A 25,781-nucleotide genomic window follows, 5' to 3' on the forward strand; every position below is an offset into this window, starting at 1 on the left:
TGTTGCAGTGTTTGTTTTGGATTTTTTCCAGGTGGGGAGGGGTTGGTGGGGTGTATATTAGGGGGGGTGGGGGTGGGGGAGGACTTGAGCTTTGAGCCAGAGTTCAGCGGTCAAGATGAGCCTGGTGATGCTGCCAGACTGCACGCCAAAATGCCGTTCCCTGCGGCACGCTGACGAGGTGGTGGCAGCTCTGACGGGCAGCTCAGAGGGCCGTCTGCGGGCCTTCCTGACTGCCCACTGCCACAACGCCGCCACGTTGAGGGACGGGTTTGGCCGCACCGCCCTGCACCTGGCCGCCTCGCTGGGGAAGAGGGCCCTGCTGGAGTGGCTGCTGGAGAGCCGAGGGGCCGATCTAATGGTGAAGGACAAGGAGTCCGGCTGGACCGCCCTGCACCGCAGCGCCTTCTATGGACACATTGAATGCCTTGTGTCCCTGGTCAAGGTGGGTCTAGTGTGTGTGTGTGTGTGTGTGTGTGTGTGTGTGTTGTGTGGTGTGTGTGCGTGTGCGTGTGCGTGCTGTTCAAGTAGGACTGTGGTTCTAGGGTTGGTTGTGTGTTGCAGCATGGCGGGCTCCTGTCTACCCAGGATAAGGAGGGTCTGTCTGTCCTGGACCTCACCATGAAGGACCGACCTGCACACGTGGTATTCAGAAACACAGGTGAGGGGGTGGTATGGGGGGGTTGAGGGGGTGAGGGGAGCAGTGGTGGGGGGGGGGGGGGGGTTGCCAATTAGGGCTGCATGATATTAACAAAAACATACATTGCAGCAATACACTTTTTTGCGATATGTAAAACAAGGCGTGGGAGCCCCCAATTAGTTCTTGTCATCTTCTCTAATCTTGTTAATTGCTACCTGTGCTGTCGCCAGGCTTGATGCTACATCAGTCTTTCTGTAGCCGAAGTAACGCCTAATGTCAGACGTTGACTTTCTTTTAACCACTAAATCGTCCCCTTTCTCTTTCATTTTCATTTTACTTGACTTGTGCTCGCCTTCCAGCGGTGATTGGTCTGAATCATTCATGTTATGTCAGACAGACCAAATGTAGGGCATACCAAAATTTCAACTTCGATACGATACCTGCTAAAAATATCTTGATGCCGATACTGAAACGATACCACGGCACAAATCTAAAACACCAGGAAAAGTAGGCTAATGGAATAATACATGTCAGGTGTAGCCTACTGATCTCAGTGTTTGCTGTCTGCTGAGGCAGAGCAGGAATGTGAACTGTTTAAACTAAATACATTACATATATATTGTATTATTTTATTCATTAAGTTAATTTACAAAACTCTTCTTTGTAAAATAATAAGCTTTGGAGGCTACAATTATAAGATGAAAGTGTCTGCTCGGCTCCACTAGTCTGACACTCAGATTGAATTGCTATTCAGATTCAGGGGCGGGAGCCAGTCTACTGATCCTCTCCTTCACTCTGTCCGCGCGCAGCAGAGTGGGTCGCAGCACAGAGCAACGGTGTTCACGTTACGGCATGACGAGCTCCAGAGTTTACAGATTGCCTCATTGATATTATGAGGTTCCCCAGCTATTAGCATTGGGTTTAAATCTGAAATATTGCTTTTGGAAATACTCCGCCGCCGTCTAGAGTAACCAACTGAGCAGCCCTCAGCCCTTTCACTTTCCTTCGTGAACGTTCTTTGCAAACTACAAAAAATAGACAAGACAAAAATAGGCTATATGCTATACAACATTGATAAAATAGACTACGAGTTTCCTAATTATATGATTTATAAGACTGATGACTGATTGCTTCCAAACATAGCCGCGGGAGCGTATTTTGAGCAGGATGCTGCTGACCAAAGTCCAGCCCAATCTCTCTAAAATGCACGGTTGCACAGCATTGTAAAAAGTAGGCCTATCTGTATTTCATTTTGTAAGGATATATATATATATATATATATATATACATATAAATAATTATTTTCGATTTGAATATGTTCTGCTATTCTAAGCTGTTCTATGTTATTCTTTTATGCATTATAATAGTCAAAACGCAATTTCCAAAGGTCAGAGTAGAGAGAGAGAAAAAGCCAGCTGGTATCGATAGTGCAGAAAGTATCAATACTGCGGAAAATTAGTATTGAATTTTGAATTATCATGACGTGTTTGAGTTGGACTACATAGCAGGAGAAAAATTGCAGGCCCAGCGATGTGACTGTTGCGCAAGCGCACATCGCAATGGCGATACGTAAACGATATATCGTACAGCCCTAGTGCCAATCTATACACTATATTTCCTGCTGTGTTATAGTGAGACTATGGTGGTGTATTTCCTGTGGTCTGTTCTGTTCTAGTCCTGTTGCTCACATGAAGTACAGTAGAGATGACCTCTCAGGCAGCTGGGGTAGTAACTGTCTGTTAATGCTCGTTTTCCCCTCCCAGACCCTACGGAGGTGTACACCTGGGGCAACAACACCAACTTCAGCCTGGGTCATAGGAACCAGGAGAGCCGGCAGCACCCTGAGATTGTGGATATTTTTGCCAGGACTGCGGTCTACATCAAACAGGTGAACAGACTAGCCCCTCCACAAGCTCTGCCCTCGGTTGAACTACTACCAACCTGACGCTTGTACCCACTATTTCCATGGACGGCAAAGAGAATATGACATAATTGCCGGCTGTCTGGACGCTCTGCCGAAGGTTAGCTAGCAGCTTACCTAGCAGCCTGAGAGGCTAAAGGTCAGCTGGCAGCCTGAGAGGCTAAAGGTCAGCTGGCAGCCTGAGAGGCTAAAGGTCAGCTGGCAGCCTGAGAGGCTACAGGTTAGCTGGCAGCCTGAGAGGCTACAGGTTAGGTCCCAGACAGCCCCAAGGTTCTTGGCTGTCTGGGAGGGGGACACAGTGGTGTTCTCAATAGTGATGGAAAAGACCCGGAAAGGGCCGTCTTTTCCCGGGAGAAGAGCAGCTCTGTCCTGATTAAGCTTGAGATGGTTCACAGACATCCAAGCATTAATGTCAGGCTGCCGCCACCGTGGCGACTCCACGTCGAGTCCACAATGCAGCTGCCTGGGAGACTGAGAGCGTGTAGAGAAGTATCTATCTGGCGATACCCTGTGTTGAATTTTGCCAAATCCAGAAGATTGACAACTGAGGAGAGGGAGGAATCTCTGGCTGTGTGGAGATCAAATCAAACTTTATTTGTATAGCGCATTTCATACACAGGCAACACAATGTGCTTTATAGAGAGCAATGGGGGGCGAGGGGGGGGGTGAGCATAGGTCGCACCCCTACATAGGACAGGACGTGTGTGCTCTCTTAGAGCAAGGAGAGCAGTCCCAGTAGACTGAAGCCAGATCGCTGGGGGACGAGGAGGTTGTTCTGTGAGAGATCTTAGGAGGGTTTGTTAAACACAGATGCTGAAGGGTTTTGGATAGAAAGGAAAGAAGGGATACTGGTCTGTAGTTTTGGGACAGCGGCAGCATCATGCGTTGGTCACCTAGCAGCCTGAGATGCAGTAGGTTATCTAGCTACCTGCGAGGCCACAAATCAGGGCTTCCCCACCTTAAACACCCCCAGTCTCCTGGGTGATCAACCCCCCCCTCTATGACGACAACCAGGGTTACCTAGAGAGAACGGCGTCCCAGCTGGGACTTCCAGGACGTGTCCTCACCTAGGTCCCCCTGAAAAACAGCACCTCCCCGGGGGCCCTGGCTCACAACAGGCTTCCCTCCATGGGTGGGGGGGGGGGCCGGCATTGGTAGAAATGAAACCATGTTTGTCCCTGGTCCTCCTCTTAATTGGCTGGTCACACATCCAGCCAGGTGTTAAAACCAGACGGGTGCGAACTAGGACTGTTAACGCTCTCAACGGGACCGGGACTTGGGAGCGCTGACCTGGAATCACCTTAGCCTTTTTAAATGAGACGATGATATGGACAGAGGGGACACCTGATCCTGGATTAGCACACCTCCGAGACGGTTTCTGGGTTCACATCCTGGTCTGCTCGGGCCGGTCTGATGGGCGCAGCAAGGCAAGGTGGTCAGCGTGTGTAATATGAGCCGTGTTCCACTACTAGTATATTGTCATCCTTTCAGTGTGGATATGCTATGAGATATGAGGCCAGCACAGTATTCGCTAATCCCGTGAGAGTGGTCTGCTGAGTGAGGGGGGCAGAGGGGAGGGGCAGCGCAGGTATGTGAGCCCGGTGGCCCCGTCTGCTGTCCTTTCCTATAGCAGGCGGTGTGTAGTCCGGTCCAAAGTGTGATTCTATGGGTGCGATGCTGTGTGTAGTGCTATGGATCAACTGTGTGTAGTCAGCTGTATGCCGTGTCTTGCCCAGCCCTGCATTGTTGTGCTTGGCTTTCCTGTCCTACCCTACCCTGGGCAGCCCAGTCCTAAACTGCCCTGGCGTTTTGTTGTGGTGCGCGTGTGTGTTTTCTGTCTTCGTTGTTCTGTTCTGTGTTGTGCCGTACTTCTTTGTTGTTGTAGCAGCATAGCGCCAGATCAGAGGGGGGCCACGCTTGCAGACCCGTGGTGGGTTTGACTAGTCCTGGTGCCCGCTCCGCTTCTGAAGTCAGGGGAACATCATTTCTAGACATGCTTTGTTTGTTTAGACTACACCTCTAGAGTGGATGACTCCAGTGTTTAGGTCTAGGCAGTGTGGGACTACTGAGTAATTGTCTCCACCATAGCCTGAACCCAATTCTAGAGTCCTAATCCCAGTCCTGGTGTCCTGCTGACGGAGGCAGATGAAGAGCAGATGAAGAGGAGAGGAGAGTCATAATAGGCCACTTCAGGCGAGGGGGGGGGGGGGGGGGGGGCGGGGGGTATATCCTGTTTCACGACCTTCCAGAGACCCCCCCACTGCCCTCCGACACACCCACAAACAGGCTTTGTCCTCCATGCCTAGTCCTACAGGTGCTGATATGTTAAATATTAATCCCAGAATGACATCCTTTAATTAAATGGCCCACACTGAAGTGTTTGTGTGTGTGTGTGTGTGTGTGTATATCAAAGTGATACTCCAGGAAACATCCCCGTGCCCTATTGAGATCCTGAGGGGAGTGATGCATTAGTAATGATGTTTGCCTATCCACTTCTGCCCATGGCCTGGGGCAGCTACCAGGACTACGGGAGGGCCTGGCCCCGCACCTGGAGAGACCACGCCCGGCCCGACCCACGCTGGCCACACGACCACATCGTCATGATTACACAATTCTCCACTGTAAAGCACTCTGTGCACTCGTGCTGAGAAGAGCGCTCTATAAATACAGTTTTACTTACTTACTTACCTACTTACTTTTACTTTACTTACTTACTTACTTACTTACTTACTTACTTACTTACTTATTTATTTACTTACTTACTTACTTACTTACTTACTTACTTACTTACTTACAAACAATACACAACTCTCACACATGCCGTGTCTCCCCCCAGGTGGTGCTGTGTAAGTTCCACTCCGTGTTCCTGTCTCAGAAGGGGGAGGTGTTCACCTGTGGGCACGGGCAGGGAGGACGGCTGGGCCACGGGGACGAGCACACCTACCTGGTTAGTATACATGATACACCACACTAACTAGACATGGGACCGATCCCATCTAGGATCGGGCTCCGAAAGGGGCGTGGTTCACGGATCAGGTGTCGGCCTGATGTCGCCGATCCACGTACTGATCCAGATGAAGTGAAAGGGCTCCGGTATTCATTTATTCAATCATTCATTCATTCATTCATTCAATCATAGGCTACAATTCACATTTCCCTCAGTGCAGCGTCTAGTTCACCAAACTAGCCTGCCTTTCAGACTGTTTGCTTATGTTTGCAAACGTTTGGTGTGAAAACAAACGTTCATTGGACAAAGTTCAAAATAGTTTGCAGAGAATGTTTGAACGAGTGAAAGTGAAAGTCTGGCGTTGCTCGAGTTGGTAACACTAGACAGTGGCGTAGGATTTCCAAAAGCAAAAATGCCTATTTGGCAATATTTTGGATTTAAACCCATTGCTAATAGGGAACCTGATAACATTAATGAGGCAAACTGTAAACTAGAGCTATTTTTTCCTCTCCTTACTCTTGTCATGTCATAGTGAAATATGACACCGTTGCTCTACTGATGCTGAGACCCACTCTGTTGCAGGTGTGGAGTGAGTGACAGGAGAGCAGAGCAGACAGGGGGTCTCATCCCTTATAGTTTACTAATTAGTTATTTTTATTTGATGAACGGGAACACTGATACGCGAACATGAACATATAGTCAGATACAATATACAAGATATCCTAATAATAAAAACAGCTCAATGCAATACAATACAGTACAGAAAAATGGTGTGTATAAAGTGTATTATAATGATAATAATTAAGTTAATAATAAATTATTATTATTATTCAAGAAAAAAGACCACTAGTATTGGATCAGTATCGGCAGATATCCAAATTCAGGTATCGGATTCGGATCGTAACTTAGAAAAAGTGGATCGGTGCATCTCTAACACTAACTAGCTATATTTACTTTACTATAATATATTACACTATTACTACACTTCTGTACTAACCCTGGAACATGGGGTACCAGCACACTTAGCTGCTCAGTCTGTACTATATGCTACACTTCCTACATGTATACTACTACTCTGCTGTCTGCGCCCAGGTGCCCAAGGTGGTGGAGGCTCTACTTTCTCACCAGGTGTCCCAGGTGGCGGCAGCCAGGGACCACACCGTGGTTCTGACAGAAGAGGGATACGTCTACACCTTCGGACTAAACTCCTCCCATCAGCTGGGCCTGTCCCCGCCCCCCGCTGGCAGCCATGTGCCCAAACAGGTAAGCGAGCGGAGCTACCTAGTACCTACCCGGTTTCCTGGCCTTACCTGTCTTTTATCTCGTTTAGGGTCCAGGTGAAGCCTGGTCCTGTATTAGAATGCCCGCTGACAAGGCTGGGATAAGTCTGGGAAACCTTCCTGTGGTTCAGATTGGTTGCTAACTGACCTCGGCCTTGTCCAATGGGATGCAGGTATTTTCCAAGACGCTGAAAGGCAGGACAGTGATTGGAGTGGCAGCAGGAAGGTTCCACACGGTGCTGTGGACCAGGGAGGCGGTGTACACCATGGGGCTGAATGGAGGGCAGCTGGGTGAGACACACACACACACCTGAGGCGGTTACCATCTGGATTATAATCTGGGTTACTATTCACACCATGGGGCTGAATGGAGGACAGCTGGGTGAGACACATCCGGGACAGCTACTGTCTAATAACTGCTAGCTATCTACACACTTGGGAGGGTTATAATCTAGTTACCACACACCTGTGCATGCTTGATCAATTCAGAATCTGTAAAATAACTTCTGAACATTTGTCATACTGGACTGTAGAACCCCCCACTTCCTCTTACATCTCCCTGATTGTGACCCCTGAACCCACCTGCCTGCTGACCTTTGCCCCCTGACCCCCCCAGGGTACCTGCTGGACCCTAATGGGGACAAGTGTGTGCCAGCCCCCCGCCAGGTCTCCGCTCTGCACCACAAGGACGTGACCATCGCTATGGCAGCGGCCAGTAACGGTGCGACGGTAGTGGTGACGGAGAAGGGAGATGTGTACCTGCTGGCTGACTACCAGTGCAAGAAGCTGGCCAGGTCGGCTCCGCCCACACGCCCGCAATACACCAGCTATGAGTCAGACTTCATCTGTGAAATTGACTCTTAAAATGAAATTGAAATGAGCACATATGTGATTCCCTCTGTTCCTCCCCCCCCCCGCTCCCCTCTCATTCCACTCTCCTCCCCCACCTTCAGACAGCTAAATATCCGGAAGGTTTTGGTGAGTGGAGGCAGTCTGGACCACCGTGTGGACCCCCAGGTTCTGAACGAGGGTGGGGGGGAGAAGGTGGTCATCCTGGCTCTGGACCAGGCTGGCAGGGTAGGTAGATTCAACAAGCTTTATTGTCCAGCATTTGGAAAGTTTTTAAGTTTATACTTTTTTTTCCCCATGTCCTTGGCATATAGAACAAATGTCAGACAGGACATGTTATGTACAGTATCTATGACTGAATTCTATCCTTAATTCTATATATCTATGTCTATTCCCTGTCTTGCTCTGTATATTTTCCTTGTGCAAAAACTTTGTATTGATACTGTATTGCGGAAAATTGTTACAGTATATAAAATAATAAACAATTATATACAGTACAGTAGGACCCCACTTATCCGAACCCAACGGGACCGAAGGTCGTTCGTATCTCTGAAATGTCCGGATGACTGAAACTTATTTTAAAATGCACCAAATTCAATAAGTGGTATACTTGTTTCATATAGACTCATAATACACCGATAAATACCCTTAATTACTTGTGAAAATGCATCAAAATTGCAATCAAATAGCCAACTAAACTCATACAGCCTAGCCTATAGGCCTACAGTAGCTTAGAATAAAATAAACAAATTCCCACTTGAGTGCATGCTTTGATCAAATACAGTATCCTACTTTATTCTCAAATGAGGCCTACGCTGCATCGATAGTCTACTGTATTCGCAGAACAAAATGGTATAGCCTAAAAACAACCCAACATTAGAACAATTAGAGCAAATGATAATCAATAAATAAATAAATAAATAAATAAATGAAATGACAGACAAGTTGTCGTGTCTTAGGCTATTGCAGCCTAAAGGAAAGTCTCTAAAACAACCAATGTAGGCTAACGGCTATAGGCTGTAGGCTATTATTTAACAAATAGGCCTAGTAGGCTAATCTACATGCTTACAACACGTCTGTGTTCCTGAAGTCCATTAACTGGGAACGAAAAATGACTCGGATGCTGCTTTAGGTTGCTGACACGCTTTCTGGCTACCAAGGAATGCAGCTCTCGCGCAGCAGACTCGTTTGCGTTTTGCGGTCGACATTAAAGTAACAAAGAAATGAAACGTGACAGTAGGCTACAGCCTACAGGCAACATGTAGGTCTACATACAGTTCTGTTTTTATTCACAGTAGGATACAGTAGCCTACATGTTTATTATGACCGATTTAAATGCAAGTAGGCCTACAGTACTGTAATGAAAATCCCACCAGTAACCAGATAGCAGGCAAAAAAAAGAAAAGAAAGGTATGTCACCTTCTTAGTGGCTAACTCTCCATCTTCACCCCCCCCCCCCCCCTCTCTCTCTCTCTCTCTCTCTCTCTCTCTCTCTCTCTCACCCTCTCACCCTCTAACCCCCCAGGTGTTCTGCTGGCGTTCCAGCAGCAGTGCAGTCAGACAGGTGCGTTGGGCATACGGGCGCCAGGTGTTCATGTCAGACATGGCGATGAGCAGGAACAGCCTGGTGTTCATCACCCAGGATGGGGAGGGTTTCAGCGGTCACTGGCTGGGGGAGTCCAGGAAGATCTGTGACAGGAAAGGTACGTAACAAGCTGCTGCACTGTCAGATCATTATCAAGATGTATCACCAGATTATTATCAGGCTGTATCATCAGATTATCAAAATGTATCATCAGATTGTTATCAGGCTGTATCATCAGATTATCAAGGTGTGTCATCAGATTATCAAGATGTGTCATATTATCAAGGTGTATCAGATTATCAAGGTGTATCATCAGATTATCAAGGTCTATGATCAGACAATCAGACTCTACCATCAGTGTCAGATTATCAAGTACTGCTTGATACACTTTTACATTTTAATGGGCTGGTCTCCCACATTAAGCCTGGTCTAAAAGTGAGTAGGTTTATCAATCATTTTCAGTCTAGGATTAGCTTTAATCTGTTTTGGCGGAAACTAGCCCTTCAAGGATGGCACACAATCCCTCCATGTCTTCTGTTGACCAGACGGCAGCGTGGAGGTGTGTGGTCATGGCGAGGGGGGCACGGTACAGGAGAGGATCCGTCTGGAGAAGCTCCCCTACATCCACCGAGCTGTCGGCATCACCATGGATACCAAGGGACGCAACTTTGGCGTGCTACAGTCAGACCCCAAAACCAGGTACCCCAGCACCGCTTAGAACTCTGAGAGGATGGGCCGTGAAACGTTGAACGTAGAACATTGAGAATGGTGGAATCATGGAACGCTAGAATGTTATGATTGTGGAGCTTGTACGCTGTACAGACTGTTGGATTATAGAGTTTAGAACGCTGAACCACATCCTCCCCTCCCCCCCCCCCCCCCCCAGCCTGTACGAGATCCCCTCCGTCTCCCCCTCCCTCTTCTCCCAGCACCTCCGCGGCCTGCTGGAGGAGGCGGACGAGACGGACAGCATCCACGACGTCACCCTGCAGGCCGGAGACCGCACCTTCGCCGCCCACAAGTACATCCTGTCCATGAGGTCTGACTTCTTCAGGAAGCAGCTGCTGTCGGAGCGCTGCGTCGGGGAGGAGGAGGAGGAGGGGGAGGTGAGGAGGAGCGAAGACGCGTCGGGCTGCGACCTCCTGGTCCTGGAGAAGGTCTCGGCCGACATGCTGGAACACGCCCTGGCCTTCATGTACACCGACTGCTGTGAGCTGCTGGTGGACGGGGCCCGGCCGCGCCTCTCTCCCCAGGACTGCGGCCTGGACCTGGGGGGCCAGGAGCAGCTGATCTCCAGCCTGCAGGAGCTGGGGCTCCAGGAGGGCCTGCGCGGGCGCTCAGCCCTGGAGGTGTACCGCTCCCTGCCCCCCTCCTCCAGGGCCGACGGGGACAAGGCCAGGAGCAAGGCCGGCAAGCCCGCCGGGAAGAAGGGCAAGACCGGCAAGATGGGCGCCCCAGAGGGCGGAGGGGGCGGAGCCAACCCCGTCAAGACCTTACAGGGTGTGGCCAAGAAGCTGGGCATAGGCAGCCTGTCAAGACGGTGAGGACTTTCTCCACTAGCTGCAGGGTCTTGTGTGCTACTATTATGCTGTGTTGTGTGTTACTATTATGTAGTAAAGTATTGTTTGGCTGTATGTCCATGTGTTTTTCTAACCATGTATGTTAATAACCCGACGTGTCTTGACAGGCTGGATGGTGTGAAGTTCGAGGGGGGGAGGATCAACGTGGTCCAGAGGAAGCTTGGTAACAAGCCCCGCTTCAACCTGAAGAAATGGTGAGGAGGCGAGGAGACAAGATGAGGAGCCTCTGTGTTGTAGAGTCATGATAACAGAGGCAGAGATATGCTGTTCGTTTCATCTGTGTGTGTGTGTGTGTGTGTGTGTCCACAGCTCCTACCTGTGTGATGTCACTCTGAGGTCTGTGGATGGGAAGGAGTTCCCCTGCCACAAGTGTGTGCTGTGTGCCCGGCTAGGTGAGATACTAACCATGTAACTACAGTGTTGTAGAGGCTAGGTGAGATACTAACCATGTAACTACAGTGTTGTAGAGGCTAGGTGAGATACTAACTATGTAACTACAGTGTTGTAGAGGCTAGGTGAGATACTAACTATGTAACTACAGTGTTGTAGAGGCTGGGTGAGATACTAACTATGTAACTACAGTGTTGTAGAGGCTGGGTGAGATACTAACTATGTTACTACAGTGTTGTAGAGGCTAGGTGAGATACTAACTATGTAACTACAGTGTTGTAGAGGCTAGGTGATATACTAACTATGTAACTACAGTGTTGTAGAGGCTAGGTGAGATACTAACTATGTAACTACAGTGTTGTAGAGGCTGGGTGAGATACTAACTATGTAACTACAGTGTTGTAGAGGCTAGGTGAGATACTAACTATGTAACTACAGTGTTGTAGAGGCTAGGTGAGATACTAACTATGCAACTACAGTGTTGTAGAGGCTAGGTGAGATACTAACTATGTAACTACAGTGTTGTAGAGGCTAGGTGAGATACTAACTATGTAACTACAGTGTTGTAGAGGCTGGGTGAGATACTAACTATGTAACTACAGTGTTGTAGAGGCTAGGTGAGATACTAACTATGTAACTACAGTGTTGTAGAGGCTAGGTGAGATACTAACTATGCAACTACAGTGTTGTAGAGGCTAGGTGAGATACTAACTATGCAACTACGGTGTTGTAGAGGCTGGGTGAGATACTAACTATGCAACTACGGTGTTGTAGAGGCTGGGTGAGATACTAACTATGCAACTACAGTGTTGTAGAGGCTGGGTGAGATACTAACTATGCAACTACGGTGTTGTAGAGGCTGGGTGAGATACTAACTATGTAACTACAGTGTAGGGCTAGGGTTAGTTGTGTTGTCGTAGGAGAGGGGATAGTTAGTTGTGTTGTCGTAGGATAGGGTTAATTAGGTGTGTTTTTGTGAGGCACCTGATCCTGTACCAGAAGTATGCCTCATGGAAGCTAATATCTAATGTCTCTGTCTCTGCTTCCCACAGAGTACTTCCACAGTATGCTGGGGAACCCCTGGATAGAGGTAGGCCCACATCCTGGACTCCTGCCAAACCAGTGTTATCTAATAAACACAGCGTAATACAACCATAATGCACATACGGATATGTAAACCCCCACTCATATGCCAGTTGAAGGTTCAATTCTTGTTGTGGTGCGCCCCCTACAGGCCACCTCCTGCACTGCTCTGGAAATGCCCACCAGCTCAGCGATCCTGCAGGTCATACTGGAGTACATCTACACAGACGAGTCCCCCACCGTCAAAGGTACACACACACACACACACACAAGGTACACTTCAAACATGCTGGCAATCTGCATATGGAAAGATAATGGTTGTCAGATTTTGTAACAAACAAAGTAATATGTATGCCAAGACTATGTTCAAGAAGAAGCTGAATATGATATCTATATGAATAGTCTGTATATACTATATATTGGGAGGCAGGTTGGTGATATTGACAAAGGGAAAGGTAACTGAAATGTTTTTCACTTCCTCTCTTCCACCTCTCCTTCCTCTCTCCTCTCCTCAGAGGCCCTGCATGTTGAGTTTGTGTGCAGCGTGTTGGTGGTGGCTGACCAGCTGCTCATCACCAGACTGAAGGAGATGTGTGAGGTGGCCATCACTGAGAACCGTACGTACTCTACAGTACCTCTCCTCTCATCCCTCTCTCCCTACCCTCCTCTCATCCCTCTCTCTACCTCTCCTCTCATCCCTCTCTATCTACCTCTCCTCTCATCCCTCTCTATCTACCTCTCCTCTCATCCCTCTCTCTACCTCTCCTCTCATCCCTCTCTCTACCTCTCCTCTCATCCCTCTCTCTACCTCTCCTCTCATCCCTCTCTCTACCTCTCCTCTCATCCCTCTATATCTACCTCTCCTCTCATCCCTCTATATCTACCTCTCCTCTCATCCCTCTCTCTACCTCTCCTCTCATCCCTCTCTCTACCTCTCCTCTCATCCCTCTCTATCTACCTCCTCTCATCCCTCTCTCTACCTCTCCTCTCATCCCTCTCTCTACCTCTCCTCTCATCCCTCTCTCTCTACCTCTCCTCTCATCCCTCTCTCTGCCCTCCTCTCATCCCTCTCTCTCTGCCCTCCTCTCATCCCTCTCTCTCTACCTCTCCTCTCATCCCTCTCTCTCTACCTCTCCTCTCATCCCTCTCACTACCTCTCCTCTCATCCCTCTCTACCTCTCCTCTCATCCCTCTCTATCTACCTCTCCTCTCATCCCTCTCTCTACCTCTCCTCTCATCCCTCTCTCTACCTCTCCTCTCATCCCTCTCTCTACCTCTCCTCTCATCCCTCTCTCTGCCCTCCTCTCATCCCTCTCTCTGCTCTCCTCTCATCCCTCTCTCTCTACCTCTCCTCTCATCCCTCTCTCTCTACCTCTCCTCTCATCCCTCTCTCTGTCCTCCTCTCATCCCTCTCTCTCTGCCCCCCTCTCATCCCTCTCTCTACCTCTCCTCTCATCCCTCTCTCTACCTCTCCTCTCATCCCTCTCTATCTACCTCTCCTCTCATCCCTCTCTATCTACCTCTCCTCTCATCCCTCTCTCTACCTCTCATCCCTCTCTCTACCTCTCCTCTCATCCCTCTCTCTACCTCTCCTCTCATCCCTCTCTCTCTGCCTTCCTCTCATCCCTCTCTCTACCTCTCATCCCTCTCTCTCTACCTCGCCTCTCATCCCTCTCTCCTCCCACACTCCACCTCTCCTCTCATTCTTCTCTGAGACTATGCTCGTCTCCTATGCTTGTCTCCTAAACTCATTTCCTATGTTTTGTAGGGATGCACCGATCCGATATTTAGATCGGTTATTGGCCCCGATATTGAATAAATGACTAGATCGGATATCAGGCCCGATCCATAGGAACCAATCTATTCTATCCATTTCTATGCTGTGCGCAGCATGTGATGTCACGCGCAAGCAACACGCTCACCTCGCACGGTAAACACAACAAGCTGTGCATGGAGCAAACAAGTCAATGTTCCGAGGGGTGGTGATAAAACTTAATCAAGCATCTCAAGCTCCGGTATTCATTCATTCAATCATAGGCTACAATTCACATTTCCCTCAGTCCAGCGTCTAGTTCACCAAACTAGCCTGCCTCTCAGACTGTTTGCTTATGTTTGCAAACGTTTGATGCGGAAACAAACGTTATGCTGAAGCAAGTGTTAAAATAGTTTGCAAAGAACGTTCGAAAGTGAAAATCTTGAGTTGCATGCTCTGCTGGAGTTGGTAACACTAGACAGTGGTGGAGGATTTCCAAAAGCAAATGCGCCTATTTAGCAATATTTCAGATTTAAATCCAAAGCTAATAGGGGACCTGATAACATTAATGAGGCAATCTGTAAGCTAGAGCCATTTCTCCCTCTCCTTAAGCTGAGGATACACTACAAGATATTATGCCCGATTTTATACACGATTCACAATCCTGCCGAGTCTGTCCTAGTCAGCAGCAGTCTGCACTAGTTGGGGGTAGTCGTAGTGGCAATTTGGCACAGAAATCTGTAAGTGTATGAGGGGTACAGATTTAAATCGGCAAGTGTATGATAAGAACAGACTTCTCCCGATCCGAGTCGGAGCGAGTCGGAGCATATCAAACGTTTGATATTTTTGAGCAGATTCTGGACGCAATCGTGTAGTGTAAACTCGTCACCACCTGGTCCAGTCGTTACATGTGCGATACCCAGTTTTTCAGTTGTCATACAAAAATCATCAGAAGCCAGTCGTCTAGTGTTGATACTCCCCATTTCATAATCTGTTAAAATTGTGAAAGTCTTCTAGTGTATCCGAGGCTTTACTCTTGTCATGTCATAGTGAAATATGACACCGTTGCTCTACTGAGGCTGAGACCCACTGTGTTGCAGGTGTGGAGTGAGTGACAGGAGCACAGAGCAGACAGGGGGTCTCATCCCATGCTTATATTTTACTAATTATATTTTACAATTACTTTTTATTTGATGATAGTGGGTGCTGATATGAGAAAATGAATATATAAACTAAGTAGGATTCAAGGATTATTTCATTGTTAGGCCTACATCCAATATACAAGTAGCCATATGTTGGGTAATATTGATGTGTAAAATTATGTTTTGGCTCTTCATCAACAAGATGCAAGATATCCTAATAATAAAAACAGTTCAATGCAGTACAGTAGCAATACAGTAAGAATATGGTGTGTGCAAAGTGTATAAAGTGTACGTTAATGAAAATGAATGATAATGAGAAATAATTCAAGAAAAAAGACCGCTGGTATCGTTATTGGAACGGTATCGGCAGATATCCAAATTCTGGTATCGGAATCAGATCGGAACTGAAAAACAGTGGATCGGTGCATCTCTAATGTTTTGGCTCCTGTGCTGCTAGTGTCCTATGCTAGTCTCCTTGGCTGGCCTCCTAAACTCATCCCCTATGCTAGTCTCCTAAACTCATCTCCTGTGCTAGTCTCCTGTGGTTCCTAACCCTAACCCCCTCATCTCTCCATGCTTTCAGTGACTCTGAAGAACGCTGTGGAGCTGCTGGAGTTCTCAGCCATGTACAACGCAGAGCAGCTCAGACTCTCTTGCCTGCAGTTCATCGTGCTCAACATGGCCGCCCTGCTGGAGACCAAGTGAGTATCTACAGTATGCCTGGTCTGGTCTGGTCTGGCCTGGCCTGGCCTGGCCTGGTCTGGCCTGGCCTGGCCTGGCCTGGCCTGGTCTGGCCTGGCCTGGCCTGGCCTGGCCTGGCCTGGCCTGGCCTGGCCTGGCCTGGCCTGGCCTGGCCTGGTCTGATCTGATCTGGTCTGGCCTGGCCTGGCCTGGCCTGGTCTGGCCAGGTGTGGTCGATCGAATGGTCTGTCTGTGTAACGGTTTTCTGTCGTGTGGCTCCTCCCCTCAGAGCGCTGGATATCCTCAGTGATGAGGTACTGCTGGAGCTGTCTGCTGCCTACAGGAGGATGGTGAGACTGGGTCTGGGGGTGGGGGGCGGGGCGGTTGTTTGTGGTGCATGGAAGCACTGTGGAGACCCGACAGCTCCGTTGAGGGTCCATTAGGTGTGTGGTTCTGCGTTTGTCTAACCTACTGCCTGTCTGTCTGCCTGTCTTTACTCTCTGTTTGTCCGCCTCCCTCCCTGTCTGTCGGTCTGTTTGTCGGTCTGCCCCTTCTGGCAGATCCCTGCCATGCAGAAGCGTGTGATCACCCCCTATCCAGACGCCCCAGACCTAAGCCTATATGAGGAGGAGGATCTGGACTCGGCCTTCAGTGCCAAAACAGAGTCAGAGCTGGACCACAGCAGCAGGTCGGTAGTGGTACTGAAGGCCTGTCACAGCAGCAGATGGAGCCAGCTGGACCTAGTCAGCAGGACTGAGACTGGGATCCACTGGCTGTTTTAATAATGAGAGCGGCAGTAGTTATATTGTTTTAGTATATAAAGAGAGTCTTTACACTTAATTTTAAAGTCCCCCGCCTGCAAGGTGAAAGTGTTGGTGGTGTACATGTTCAGCTAAACTTTTCAGTTTAGGATGGTACTCACTCTCGACACTAATGAATATGCGTAGCGGGCGTAACAATCTACCATGCAATGTTATTGTTTATAAAACACCCCAGGGAGTTATTATGCCGGATCAGCTGAACAATGGTGGTCTGTGACAGTAACAGGAATGTATTAAGCTAGAATAGTTAGCTAGCTAGCTAGTGCAAATTAAAATGACTAGATAGCTTGCTACAGTAGCTGCAGTAGCATCAACTACCAAACAGCATTGAACGGACGTCAGCAAAGACATTGCTATGTCATAGACATAATTCAGATTGTACTAATTTTGACTTTTGTTACCTTGAGGTAATGTTTTCGCCCCTGTATGTGTGTGTGTGTGTGTGTGTGTGTGTGTGTCTGTCTGCATGCGGACAGGATTAAACAAAAACTACCAGCCCGATATGCATGATTTTTACCATGATTCATTCATAGGTGGCTCTACAGTACCCATATTACTGTAACTTCAGTGTAGTGGGGGATTTAGGTTCCATTTTCCTCATAGGTTTCAGGTTCTTGGCGCCACTTGCAATACCGAGCTTAGCCACTATGCCAAAAACTGGCTATTCCTGGTCGTGGGGGCTTGCTTCATGCGCCACTGAGTAACTTTCATTGGATTGAATGGGCCGATGTCTTTGCATGCCTTATCCACTTCTTATAATACATCCATGATCCAGCCATGATCAGTTATGCTCGCGTCAACAGGCTGGTGTCTATTTACTTTTTCAGCTCAATCTGGAAAGTAGAACGCTAGAGCCCGCCTACCATAATTTTTCTGTCCTGCGGATGGAAGACGATGCTGCAGCAGTGTTATTATTTAAATCAGCAATATTTAAAATTTGCCTTGCGCCTGACCAGACTACTGGCTGCAGTGTAGAGAGCGACAAACAAGCTGCTAAAGCTATTGCTAATTATGGTGTTTTGTGCGCACAATACCACTTAGTGCGTTGTTATCAACTTGTTTGCTAACAAAGGCTAGAGCTACTAGTTAGCTGTTGATAACGAGATCAGCTGTTGCAACTGGAACGCTCACCTCGGGAGTGACCATTGCCAGTTCCCACTCGCACCTCCCGAGACAAATGGAATGCACCATAACGTTATATTTCTCATTCGTGTGGATAGTTGAAGCGATGCATTCTGTAGGCTACCTCAATAGAGCCGCTAAATTACCATGTTTAATGCTTTATGTATACTATCTGTTAGTGTGAAGTGTGATGATTTCTGTACAGCCAAGATCGAACACAGCATGGGCAAGTGAGCGTAAAGGCAATACTGCCAAGCAACACAGTGACACCTGTTATATAGTCTCAACTTGCATTTAAACGATAATGTAAACTTCAAGCATTCAATGTAAACTGCAGACACTTTCAGGTGGATGAAAATAAAGTGTCTGCACATTAAAATGATTGCCTTCATAGAAAACTATATCTCGCCCATAGACTATAGATTTAACATGTCATTGGCTGTATAACTCCCATCTCAAATGTACATCTTGTAAACTACTGACTGCAGACTCTGAACCAGCCCACTCCTCCCTCCACTACTGCTCTGCTTGGCTCTTAATGAATGTGAATGGGAAGTCTTCACAAAACTAGCAATGTTTTGGAAATTGGAGAGGAAAGATGTCAAGCAGAAAGAGGAAACTACAGGTGGTGCTACAGTAACCAATTCAAAAAGGGGAGGGGGGGCAGGGGCAGAGGTCTGCACTCTGAGTGCAAGCCCCTCTAGTTTATTTTATTTTTTACAAAACTGCTTATTTCAGACCAACATCGCTGTGTTGAATACTAAAATATGTATTTTCAGTTTAAAATTTGATTTTGACCGGAGGGAGTATTTCACTGGTGCTCTTCTCCCCCACCCCCCAGGGAGAGCCTGTTGAAGAGAGCTAAGATGAAAGCTAAGAGGAAACCACGGCGACGCTCTGACAGCTCTGGGGGGTACAACCTCTCTGACATCATCCAGAGCCCCCCCACCACAACCACTCCCTGTACGTACACACACACACTCATTACGGCTGTAGCTCAGTTGGTAGAGCGGGTCGTTCAGTGATCGAAGAGTCAGTGGTTCGAATCCCAGCTCCAACTGTCTACATGTCGAAGTGTCCTTGAGCAAGACACCTAACCCCAAATTGCTCCCAATGAGCAGGTTAGCACCTTGCATGGCAGCTACCGCCATTGGTGTGGGAATGTGTGTGTGAATGGGTGAATGAGAGGCCATTGTAAAGCGCTTTGAGTGCTGCTAAGGTGGAAAAGCGCTATATAAGTGCAGTCCATTTACCATTTATTTACCATTACACTCTACCATCACACACACACACACACACACACACACACACACACACACACACACACACACACACACTCCATTACACTCTACCATCACACACACACACACACTCCATTACACTCTACCATCACACACACACACACACACACACACACACACACACACACACACACACACACACACACACACACACTCCATTACACTCAGTCACAGGGTCACCATTGACACTCAAGCTTGCCCGCAATTACCCAGTGTGTGTCCCCCCCAGGTCTGGGGAAGGCAGGGAGGACCAGCTCCATGGAGTCCCTGCAGGAGATGATCACGTCAGACTCCGAGGGCAGCTACATGGGGCTGGGCAGCCCCCGAGACCTGCAGTCCCCCATCTGCCTCGACAGGACCGAGGTACTGACACAACACACACGCACACACACATACACACACACTCACACACACTAAGCAGAGATGCTTTATTGTGAGCAGGACGAGAGGGCTGGAACGCAGCGGATGAGGACACCCCCCAGCACCCCCGCCACCCTGAAGAACAGCCTCTCTGCCCCCCAGCGCAGCTCCGTCCCGGAGCCCATCCTCAGGGCCCCCCAGCGCAGCTCCGCCCCGGAGCCCATCCCCAGGGCCGCCTCCAGCCCTGCCCTGACCCCCCCAGTCCTGGACCTCAGGGCGATCATGGACATGGAGGCTCTCTCCCTGGGCAGCCAGGGGGCCACGCCCAAGAGCCCCGTCACGTACGTCCTCTCTCCTTGCCTGTGTCTGTGGGGGAATAGAATCATAATACAAATAGTAATTATGCTTTTTTCAGAAAACACAAAGTGTAAATGTAATATAACCATGAACTCAGCAGCGGTTCTGTCTCTCGAAAGATGTGATCATGTTCAGAGGGTCATGAACAGGCAGATGTGTGTTCGGGTACATGACTGTAACCCCCCCCCCCCACAGCAAGGCCTCACCCACCCCCACCAAACTCTCTCAGAAACAGAGGAGGATGATTGCCATGGCGACCAAGGAGGGCAGCACGGAGGGCCCTGTGTCCAAGTCGCTGCCGACGGCCACGCCCCCCAAGAGCAGCAAGGCCTGGTAGGTTCTCCTGCTAGCCGCAAGACTGGAGAAGTAGACCGTTCCATTTAGCTCCGCGGTGCTCTAGAGGGATGGGGGGTGGATGCTTTGAGTGTTTCAGCTGGTACTGAGGTGGAAAAACGCACCTACAGTGGTCGTCCTCAGCTGTTAGTCCAGCTGTTGGCTGACGTAGTTGTTGAATGTCTCTTCCTTCTCCTCCCTCCTCCTCAGGGCCACCAGGGTCCAGTCCCCCCCCTCCTCCTGCTCCTTCAGGGATCTCTTAGCTGAGGAGGAGAGTCGCTTCAAGGGGGGTCCTGGGGCGCCCGGTGGACAGGGAGCCCCCCTGGTCTCTGCAGCCAGGAAGGTCACCTTCAAATGTGCTGTGGAACCCAGTGAGCCAGAGAGGCCTGCCGGGTAAGAAGCGCGCGCACACGCACACACACACACACACACACACACACACATAAAGCCATGACTTCTTTCAACCGTGGTTCCGGTTTCGTCCATGTGATGGTGCTGTTATCTCTGATCAGCCTGCGACGTCTGGACAGCAACACTGCAACCTCTCTCAGGCAGGGTTATAGGAAGGGTTATAGAAGGGTTATAGAAGGGTTATAGAAGGGTTATAGAAGGGTTATAGGCAGGGTTATAGGCAGGGTTATAGGCAGGGTTATAGGCAGGGTTATAGGCAGGGTTATAGGAAGGGTTATAGGCAGGGTTATAGAAGGGTTATAGAAGGGTTATAGAAGGGTTATAGAAGGGTTATAGAAGGGTTATAGGCAGGGTTATAGGCAGGGTTATAGGAAGGGTTATAGAAGGGTTATAGGAAGGGTTATAGGAAAGGTTATAGGAAGGGTTATAGGAAGGGTTATAGGAAGGGTTATAGAAGGGTTATAGGAAAGGTTATAGGAAGGGTTATAGAAGGGTTATAGGAAAGGCTATAGGCAGGGTTATAGGAAGGATTATAGGAAGGGTTATAGGAAAGGTTATAGGAAAGGTTATATGAAGGGTTATAGGAAAGGTTATAGGAAGGGTTATAGGATGGGTTATAGGAAGGGTTATAGGAAGGGTTATAGGAAGGGTTATAGGAAAGGTTATAGGAAGGGTTATAGGAAGGGTTATAGGAAGGGTTATAGGAAGGGTTATAGGAAAGGTTATAGAAGGGTTATAGAAGGGTTATAGGAAGGGTTATAGGAAGGGTTATAGGAAAGGTTATAGGAAGGGTTATAGAAGGGTTATAGGAAGGGTTATAGGAAGGGTTATAGGAAGGGTTATAGGATGGGTTATAGGAAGGGTTATAGGAAGGGTTATAGGAAGGGTTACAGGAAAGGTTATAGGAAGGGTTATAGGAAGGGTTATAGGAAAGGTTATAGGAAGGGTTATAGGAAGGGTTATAGGAAGGGTTATAGGAAAGGTTATAGGAAGGGTTATAGGAAGGGTTATAGGAAAGGTTATAGGCAGGGTTATAGCCAGGGTTATAGCCAGGGTTATAGGCAGGGTTATAGGAAAGGTTATAGGAAGGGTTATAGAAGGGTTATAGGAAAGGTTATAGGAAGGGTTATAGGAAGGGTTATATGCAGGGTTATAGGAAGGGTTATAGAAGGGTTATAGGAAGGGTTATAGGCAGGGTTTTTCCTGCATAGAGAATTACGAGGCGGCCGTCTCCGTCAAATTTCGTGCCGCCTCCAGCTCTCAAAAAAACAACAACACTAAGACCTGCCAACCTGCACACATTTTGCATAGTAGGTACTTTTTTCCCCCCAGTGATTTATGTTGTACATTTTTAATCTGTGCGACCTCGAAATACAATTGGGAGCATTTGTGCGAGTACACATAATTGTTATGGTGTTACCTTATTTCCTCAGACAATTTGCTAGTTACACACTCTGATGCAGTGCTGTTTCCAGTAGAGGTGAAAACGAAAGCTTTCCCGCCATGACTATAACGCCTAAACAGCCATATCTTGACTTGCATCTAGTTATCAAGCTCTGGTTATCGAACAGACAATGCTTTCTCTATGGGAGTGTGGAGCCTCTTCTCCAGTCATTGGCATAAAACCGCTGGTCTACTGTGTTTGACATGACAACCGTACATTATAGTTACAGTGATATGCCCTCACAAATGTTCAAGGCTATCCATCCATCCATCCATCCATCCATCCATCCATCCATCCATCCATCCATCCATCTTCATCCGCTTATCCGGGGTCGGGTCGCGGAGGCAGCAGTTCCAGCAGGGGGCCCCAGACATCCATTTCCCTGGCAGCATCAACCAGCTCTGCCTGGGGAATCTTTAGCCGCTCACAGGCCAGTGTGGAGATGTAGTCCCGCCACCTGGTCCTGGGTCTACCCCGCGGCCTCCTCCCAGCCGGACACGCCTGGAACACCTCCCTAGGGAGGCGCCCAGGAGGCATCCTCACTAGATGCCCGAACCACCTCTACTGGCTCCTTTCGATGCAAAGTAGCAGCGGCTCTACTCCGAGTCTTTCCCGATCTCTCAGGGAGACCCCAGCCACCCTCCGGAGAAAACTCATTTCGGCCGCTTCTATCTGTGATCTCGAGTTCTAGGCTATTTGTTATTTAAAAATAAATAAACAAGTAGGAAATGAGTCCTTACCCCAAGTGAAGGAGTTCAAGTATCTGGGGGTCTTGTTCACGAGTGAGGGAACCATGGAGAGGGAGTTTGGCCAGAGAATCGGAGCAGCTGGTGCGGTTCTGCAGTCGCTTTACCGCACTGTTGTGACGAAAAGATAGCTGAGCCAAAAGGCAAAGCTCTCGATCTACCGGTCTATCTTCGTCCCCACCCTCACCTATGGTCATGAAGGATGGGTCATGACCGAAAGAACAAGATCACGGATACAAGCGGCCGAAATAAGTTTTCTCCGGAGGGTGGCTGGGGTCTCCCTGAGAGATCAGGTGAGAAGTTCAGTCATCCGGGAGAGACTCGGATGACTGAACCGCTGCTTCTTTGCGTCGAAAGGAGCCAGTTGAGGTAGTTCGGGCATCTAGTGAGGATGCCTCCTGGGCGCCTCCCTAGGGAGATGTTCCAGGCGTGTCCGGCTGGGAGGAGGCCGCGGGGTAGACCCAGGACCAGGTGGCGGGACTACATCTCCGCACTGGCCTGTGAGCGGCTAAAGATTCCCCAGGCAGAGCTGGTTGATGCTGCTAGGGAAAAGGATGTCTGGGGCCCCCTGCTGGAACTGCTGCCTCCGCGACCTGACCCCGGATAAGCGGATGAAGATGGAAGATGGATGGATGAAATTGGATAATGTAGGCTAATATAGTTGGGCAGACAAGCTAATAAAGCGCACATTAGTGCATAGAAAATTCCCCAGAATGCCGGAAATGAGGCTTTTGATGCCCCAAATTTCCTGGGGGAGAACCTGCAAACCCCACTTACAGTACCACAACCGCCTCATTCTGAGCCGGGAAAAACCCTGGTTAAAGGTATCCAGTACCTCCCGCACACACACATACATACACACAGCAGGCTAGAGGAGATTGAGCAACTAGATGGTGAGTTGAGACATGATAAAACGACACTTCTCTGTGAAGGATTGGCTGTAAAGCAGCAGTACTGCACACAAACACAAACACACACAATATTGCGCGAGCGCACACACAACCTTGCATACACAGCAACTTTACTTGTAGACCCCTTGTGAAAGCTGTGAGAGAGGGTGTTTTTCGCAGATAGCAAACCACAAGTGTTACATTGTGTGTGTGTGTGTTTGTGTGTGTGTGGGTGTGCGTGTACGTGTGTGTGTGTGTCCGTGTCAGGGTGCCCTGAGATGGCACTGGGGAGGCGTTTGTCTGTGGGTTTTTAGCAGAAGTTGGTACTTCCCCTCTCAAGTCAATCCTCCAACTGGGGTCATGTCGGCTCTTGCCAGGATGTTTCACCATGAAGATACTGACTACTGACAATACTTGAACCCTCTCTCCATCCTTGTCCCATCAGCCCCTGGGTGCTGGGGGTGGTGGGAAGCCCCCCCGTGGGTGCTATGGTAACCTTTGCCTCCATCCTGGAGGAGGAGAAACAGCAGGAGGCGGCCCTGATCCGTAGCCGAGAGAAACCACTGGCACTCATACAGGTAAGAGGTGTGTGTGTGTGTGTGTGTGTGTGTGTGTACGTACGTGTGTACGTACGTGTGTGTATGTACGTACGTGTGTGTACGTGTGTGTGTGTACGAGTGTGTATGTACGTGTGTGTGCGTACGTGTGTGCAACTAAGTATGCTTCTCTCCCCGCAGATTGAGGAGTGGGCGATCCAGGACCTGCTAGTCCACTACGGTGGCCGTGGCAACCCCGAGGAGCTGATCGTGGTGGAGAGGTCCAGCCTGGGCCCTGTCGCCACGCCAACCTGGAACAAACACTGATCTCCTGTCAGAGGAGACAGGAACTCCTGTCAGACAACACGCATGCATACTCACATCTATAAGCTGACACAGACAGCACACACACACACATACACACTCCCATCGGACAACACACCCATTCAGTGAAAATATAACTGCTACACAAGCCATTGCCAATTAGAAATCCTCCACCCTTCAGATAACATACCTGCAACATACTTATAACATACCTGTATCATACAATATACGTGAACCTACAAGTCAAACCTTCAAACAACATAACCGCAAGCGAGTTCAGAGGTCAGGTGTACCTGGGCCTCTCCTGCTCATCTCGTGTTTTTGTCGGTTACTGCACTTTTGTTTATTTGTGTTGGGACCTGTGATCTGCATGATTTAGCCAAATACTGTCAGAATGAAGAGAGAAGAAGGAGCTCAGCTGTTTGCTGATACGCTCACTGTACATCTACAGTAGCCAGACATGCGGTGTTGAGGTGAAGAAGCTCAGTGCCAATTAGGAGAGGTGGAGAGGTGGAGCATCATCAGCTATGAGAGGCTGTAGGCCCAGCTAGGGGCGAGGAGAGGAGAGGAAGGAAGGAAAGGAGGGAAAGGAAGACCAAGCCCTTTTGATGATGCATACTGATTGTTCAAAGGGAATTCATTGTAGAGAGGTGGCTAGCTAACCTCCTTTTATCAAAGTGGTATAAGTGCAGGCTATTGAGAATGTAGTGTGCCTTGTTTAAGCTTATTACCAGCCTGTGGCACACGTACACATACATACACACACAAACAAACAAACACACACTTTTTTTTCTCATACAATAACTTCCTAACTCTTCGCCCTGGCTCTATTTCAGTTGTAATTTAGTTGCTGTATTGTTTATTTTCAGTTAAAGAGCCAATGAGTTAAACCCCCCTTCATCCACCCTCCCCCTAAGCTCAGCCCTGGGCCGGTAACCGCAGTCTTCCTCCAGATAACCCCACCCCCCTTTCTCTGTAGGATGTGGGAATGAAATGGCAATAAAGAGTGCCGTGCAGTGACCCTGACTACTGTCTTTCACACGTCCAGACAGACTGTTTGAGCCTGGACTACACTGTGCTTGGGGAGGACAGGGCGGGAGGGTGGTGTTTTACACATATTTCTGGTGCTCTATATCAGATCTACCTGCATGGTGATTTACACCATGCAAAGGGGCCCTGTGGCGTGGGCATAGACAATCAGCCACACTCACTGAGACGAACTCTCTACTTCTCTCTGTGTTAAATGATCGTAATAGATATGACATTCTGCTCTGCCCTGCTCTGCATA

General features: G+C 48.7%; 1 protein-coding gene across 1 annotated transcript; it reads left to right on the top strand.

The window, feature by feature from the left end:
- The first annotated feature begins 89 nt into the window (after window positions 1-89).
- ibtk (inhibitor of Bruton agammaglobulinemia tyrosine kinase) lies at window positions 90-25,513 on the top strand. The gene is made up of 26 exons (XM_084445081.1): window positions 90-442; window positions 562-658; window positions 2,401-2,525; window positions 5,395-5,505; window positions 6,598-6,768; window positions 6,959-7,076; window positions 7,402-7,579; window positions 7,739-7,862; window positions 9,160-9,337; window positions 9,765-9,918; window positions 10,106-10,759; window positions 10,907-10,993; window positions 11,109-11,191; window positions 12,242-12,279; window positions 12,424-12,520; window positions 12,788-12,889; window positions 15,751-15,868; window positions 16,138-16,198; window positions 16,409-16,536; window positions 18,633-18,754; window positions 19,322-19,455; window positions 19,534-19,793; window positions 20,005-20,142; window positions 20,353-20,535; window positions 24,079-24,211; window positions 24,371-25,513. The coding sequence occupies exons 1-26, from the start codon at window positions 116-118 to the stop codon at window positions 24,494-24,496; spliced, it is 4,047 nt and encodes a 1,348-aa protein (XP_084301207.1). The 5' UTR covers window positions 90-115; the 3' UTR covers window positions 24,497-25,513.
- The last annotated feature ends 268 nt before the right edge of the window (window positions 25,514-25,781 follow it).

The sequence above is a fragment of the Borostomias antarcticus genome (genome assembly GCF_949987555.1).
Source record: "Borostomias antarcticus genome assembly, chromosome: 10".
Classification (NCBI taxonomy): domain Eukaryota; kingdom Metazoa; phylum Chordata; class Actinopteri; order Stomiiformes; family Stomiidae; genus Borostomias; species Borostomias antarcticus.

Excerpts from the sequence above, each read along its gene's own strand:
- ibtk (XM_084445081.1), top strand. The coding sequence starts at position 116 with ATGAGCCTGGTGATGCTGCCAGACTGCACGCCAAAATGCCGTTCCCTG. Across the intron at positions 6,769-6,958 it reads GCAGCCATGTGCCCAAACAG|GTATTTTCCAAGACGCTGAA; the intron begins GTAAGCGAGCGG and ends AATGGGATGCAG. Across the intron at positions 7,077-7,401 it reads GCTGAATGGAGGGCAGCTGG|GGTACCTGCTGGACCCTAAT; the intron begins GTGAGACACACA and ends TGACCCCCCCAG.